Raw genomic sequence first — 5,546 nt, 5'->3', positions numbered from 1 at the left:
ATTTTTTCAGATTTGTGAACAATATTTGAGAGAAATGGTTATTTTGTGTATATAGAAAATGTTTTAGATCTTTGAGTTCATCTCATGAAAAATGGGAGCAAAAACAAAAGTGTTGCATTTATATTTTTGTTCAGTGTACAAAAAGTCTAAATAAGATAACTCATTGGCAACTGATGGTATTTGGTTTTAGCAATTGCACTTTCTTAATAGTGATTACATAAGAAATAGAAACAGAGAATGACTCAAAATACTTGAAAATATTTATTAAAGTACATAACAAACATTGTAACATATATGTATAAAGTAAAACAAAAATAAAGGTTATGATTTTCTTTGAAAGTCGAGTAGACTTTAGAAGTCAGAAAGAGCAGTCAAATATCACATCTACAACTCCACTTGGTTATGAACAAAATAAGAGAATAAATAAAGACATTTAGAAAGGCATTGTGTTTGCTCTGTGGAGAGCAGATTTCATTCAGCTTGGAAAAGCCGGAAAACAAGAGCTCGAACTCTTGAAAAGCTTTGTAATGGTTCTCTGCTGCTTCCCATTGCTTACATTGCTTAGTCAAAGTATTTACAGTGTGGAAAGTCAGTCTAACTGAACTCTCTATGGTGACCGGTCAAGTAGAAAAATCTGGATTGAAACAAAAATACCTATACATCTTTCAAATGGAAAAGAATCTCAACCAGCTTTTATCATTCAAGTTTTCCTCGTAGACGTCTACAGTAGAAAAGGAATACATTTGAAGAGTGTGTTGGACACAGCGTCACCTGCTACTTTCTCACTCATCATATCTATACAGCACTTTAACCAGTCTGTGGCACAGGCTTTACAGATGTGCATACTGTATGTTGATATGTTAGTATATAATAAATGCAGGCAGCAGTAGCAGGCCAGGTTGGTTCAGTTCAGTTGGCCTCCTTTGAAGCGGCGTCAAGGTGAAAGGGAGGAACAGGGACCACCACATCTCAGTGGGGGGAGTCGGAGTCACTGGAGTCCAGGCTGGCGTGTCTGGGAGTGGGGGTGCAGCTGTGAGGGGCGGACGGGGGGCAGTGGAGGGTCTGGGTGCTCCGCCTCAGGTTCTCTAGCGACTGCAGGAAGGAGCGGCGTGCCCTCTCCTCCTCCAGGGGGGAGGACCCCTCCTCCTCCACCTCTGCGATCTCAGCAAAGGTGACAGGTTGTGTTTTGAAGCGCGCCTCACGGGGCCTCCGGGAGCGGCTCTTGCCCCTCGCTGGGCCCTTGGGGACCGGCAGCTGCTGGGGGAATTCCTCCATGGCCGAGGCCATAAGGTGGGCCGGCAGGACGTGGAAGCCTGAGGCCTCCATGACCATCTGACGCACTGCAGCCATTGGTGGAGAAGAAGCCCAAAATTGATGTGCAATTAGTTGCAAAAAAGTGTGCAGCTCTCACAATTGTCCTTCCTTGCTATTTCCTATTTCAAGTGTTGCTCAGGAGCAATCACAAAGCAAGAGTTTGAGCAAAATCAATTCAAACAGAACTCCTTAAACCTCCAAGTCCACTGAAGATTACAAGTCTTGAACTGCTCTTGATCTTCTAGATTTCACTCTTCGGTGTGATTCCTCCGCTGATGTCTCTTCTCTCTCTTGTGTGTGTGAGTCTCAGTCTGCTGAGGTGAATGCCACCGACAGCTCCAGCTCTCTCTTTTATAGCGGCTCACAACCCACTCACTGTCTCTCTCTCTCTCTCTCTCTGCTCCCTCCCACTCCCCTCCCTCCCTCCCTCCCTCTCTGTCACTGCTCCGGCCTTCAGAGCAGTAAACCAGTCAGAGTCACTCCACCAAAATAAACACACGAGGAGAGAATATGTGTGTGTATGCCTGGGTGAGGAAGTTTGATGAGCTTGTAGGGGTGACAGAGGTTTAGACACAGAAGGAGGGGAAGACGGTGGAAACAGAAATGGAGACGTGAAAAGCAGTGAGACAGATTCAGAATTAGAGCACGGAGAAAAGTGGACCAAACCAAAGTCAAGGTGGAAACACTCAAATAACATGACACGTGTAAATCTGTAGGGGAACATCTCTGCTAGATATATAACTGCTTAAAGCTGAAGGAGTTACAGAGGTGGGATACGATGTTGGTATCTGCAGGGCGTAGAGTTTTTCTGTTGCACTGCATTCTATTGGAGGATTTTTTTGTCTGACATATCTATTGCCAGATTCAGGGAATGTTTGCCTGAAGCTTAAGTCTGGGTGAGAACTAACCAGCCAAATTAAGGTTCATTCATTAAAGTGTCAATTAAAGAGCCTCAAAAGGTTAGGAAAAAATACTAGGACGCAGTTGCCAATCTATGGAGTGCTAAGCATCCATTGTTTGGGATGAATTTACTGATTTCTTTTCCTCACAATTACTGACATACTCAAGCTGGATATTTTATATTTTCAAATCAAATTAAATGTTATTATAACCCAATACACCACAATCCAAATGGGTATCGGTGTCTGTAAAGTTCAACACAACATGACTGAGTGAAAAAATTGCAACCATAGACTGTATATATAGTTTGCAAAATGGACAACTGAAATTACAAACATGATAATGCGAATGCTTAAATTGTTAGTCAAGGAAAAAGTTGTATGCCTCCCAAAGTCAGGACTAAGTAGATATACTACAGCAAAAACAGTATTTTGTCTTCTGAAAAATGAATGCACAGTCAAATTAATGATATGGTTTTAAAGGGGCCATGTGTCTTTCACCTTAAAGTTCACCTATTATGCAAAATCCACTGTTTCCATGTCTCTTCTACATCAACATGTGTCCCCTCTTCTTCATGTCTCTTCTACATCAACATGTGTCCCCTCTTCTTCATGTCTCTTCTACATCAAGAGTGTAGAGTGGAAAACATCAACAAGACTGAGCTGGGGAAGTGCTGCAGATACAGGAAGACGGGGTCTAATTATGAAACTGTAGCGGGAAACAAGTTTGTTTGGCTTGTGTCAAACATTAGCCCAATTCAGCGGAAAAAATCTGCCCCTTCCTTCAGACTTCCTTACAGAGCCCCTCCTCCAACACACAAGAACGCGCACATGACCAATGAGGGCACGAGATAAGTGTGTGCACAGATGGAAGGCTGACAGGCAGGTAGGCCATCCAGTTACTTTAGCCGGGCCGGCTCAGATGATTGGTCGTGCTTTTTACAGTACTACAGCTTCCACAGATGACATTTTTTTATGTATTTATTGTCAAAGCATTTAATGTATTCATTGCTATCGGGATGTTAAGAGCATTCCATGGAATATAACAAAAAGTGTTTCTGAAGTGAATTACCTACCCCACCTTTAATAGAATAGGTTATAATACGTTCTCACACTAACGTCCTAATGTCTGTGAAACTTTTGTCACAGTAACCAAAGATAAGTTAATATGCAATGCCATGGAGGGAGAGGCAACCGTTTTGGGGATTATAAAAGTGAACAACCCTTTTTCTTTGTGTTCTCGAGAAGCATGAAAACAGAAGTTATGTTGTAATATTCGTCCCCGTAAAAATACATGTTTTCTTCAAAATAAACCTGGTTTTCAAATTTGATTTCTAAGTTATTTTAAATGTATATGTAAAGTATCTTCGAAATAGCCATATTTACCTTTAAAGCAACATTTTAAAAGGTTGTAGTCAAAACATTTGACATATGTTTGAGGTAACTATCTCTAAACGATCTTTCTCTAAAATGCATAAAGAAAACCATCCATCCATCCATCCAAAATGCATAAAGAATACATGTACATTTATTTTTGTAAATCACTTTGAATTGCCTTGTGTTGAAAAGTGCCGTATAAATAAAGTTGCCTTGCCTAAAGAAATGTGTGAAAATGTATTTTGAAAATGTTTGCAGATGAGACGAATGTCCTGTAATGTCATGGACACAGGATGTCACAGCTAACAAGGAAACACAAACACATCATTAAGCCCCAGACTCACATAATGTCACGTCTTCTTAACCGTAACGACTAAATGTATCAGTGTCCTCTCTGACGGGGGAACGTCAGGGCGGTGCAGATCTGTCGGGTTACAGTCACACTGCAGCGTTCAAAGGCACATTTCTATCAGAGTGACATCGATGTGATGAGGGTCACATTTTCTATATTCTCTTCGGAAGCATTGATCACTTCCTGAGCCAATCAACACACTCTTGACTAAGTAATTAGTAATATGAAGTAATTTGAACGCTTAAAGAGGGCCTATTACGCTTTGTGTCCCTTTCCTGTTATATAGGTTTTTGTGCATGTAAATATAAAAGTTCAGTGATCATTTTCTCAGCAATCTCTCAGCAGACATCTCTTCTCGTCACATACAGTGAAGCCATAGACTGACGCACTTAGTTGGTGTGAGGCTGGACAAATAAACACAATGCCGTTCTAAAACTAATATTTGTACTAACTGCATTTGGACCAGGGTTCAATGAAAGAGATCGTAAACATTACATTTGTCTCTGCTAATGTGATAATTAGTGGGATCTCTCTGTGTAATTATTGAGCTGTTTTCTTAATTCCACCTATAGGTATCGATTCAGGATGTTGAAAGTGACACTGTGTGTAATGATGTCAAACGATAGAGCATAACTGAACTCTCCAGAGCAGTAAAATGCTGTCTGATAGCTTTATAAACCTTTCATCACTACTTTCGTGTCCGATAGGCTTCAAATTCATGGAACTAACTTCATCGTCTCACCATTTCCTGAAACATCACTCCCCTACCAACACACAGGGCTTTTTATGGTCTAAATACCCCAATATACTTTATGTACCCTAAAACAAACCTGTAGTGTGAACGTTGTCCTTGACACACAAGCAAAAGTTAGCTCTGAAAACAGATTCAATATAGAAAATAGTAATAATTAAAATGATTAGTTACAGTAGGATGTAATTATCTGTGTATCAGCTCATAAACATTATTAGACATTATGGTTTTCTTTATGTATCTTTATAAAATAAACGTATGCAATGCACATACATGATAGCAGGGGGATGTATAAGTAACTGACACACACCTACAGATCAGATCATAATCCATAATTGCATTTAGTGTCACAGTTGGCAAGGCAACATGTACACAAACACCAGAAACTCAGGAGGGCATCCACAGTCAGTAATATTACAAGCAAAGTTACTAACATTACATTCGCAGTTACTAAAATTAACTTGTAGTATCGTCAACTGTGGCATGTTCACCACGTACGATCAGTCTCACTGCAGTGACAACTTTATTGCGTTTCAATGGCTGACTTCATGATCTTTTCTTTGCCACATTTGAGCTTTCAGGAGTGACCGCATGGTCTATTTCAGATTTCGTCATATATTCCTGGATGCCACCTCAAGATGGTGAGATGGGGATCAGGTCACCCTGTGTCTTGTCTTACACACACAAGCTCTCACACACACACACACACACACACACACACACACACACACACACACACACACACACACACACACACACACACACACACACACACACACACACACACACACACACACACTCTCTCTCAAACACACTCTAACACAGACACACACACTCTCAAACACACACAAAC

General features: G+C 40.8%; 1 protein-coding gene across 1 annotated transcript; it reads right to left on the bottom strand.

Annotated features, from left to right (window-relative positions):
* Window positions 1-248: 248 nt before the first annotated feature.
* cunh11orf96 (chromosome unknown C11orf96 homolog) lies at window positions 249-1,647 on the bottom strand. Its single transcript, XM_010773230.1, has one exon. It carries the CDS (start codon window positions 1,348-1,350, stop codon window positions 970-972), a length of 381 nt encoding a protein of 126 aa, XP_010771532.1. The 5' UTR covers window positions 1,351-1,647; the 3' UTR covers window positions 249-969.
* Between the last annotated feature and the right edge of the window lie 3,899 nt (window positions 1,648-5,546).

This window comes from Notothenia coriiceps, unplaced genomic scaffold, assembly GCF_000735185.1.
Source record: "Notothenia coriiceps isolate Sejong01 unplaced genomic scaffold, NC01 NC01_scaffold00012188, whole genome shotgun sequence".
Taxonomy (NCBI): domain Eukaryota; kingdom Metazoa; phylum Chordata; class Actinopteri; order Perciformes; family Nototheniidae; genus Notothenia; species Notothenia coriiceps.
Note: the sequence above shows the minus strand (reverse complement) of the source record. Positions and strands in the feature narration are given on the sequence as shown.

Bases quoted from the DNA above. Each gene is read 5' to 3' on its own strand.
- cunh11orf96 (XM_010773230.1), bottom strand. From the start codon at position 1,350: ATGGCTGCAGTGCGTCAGATGGTCATGGAGGCCTCAGGCTTCCACGTC.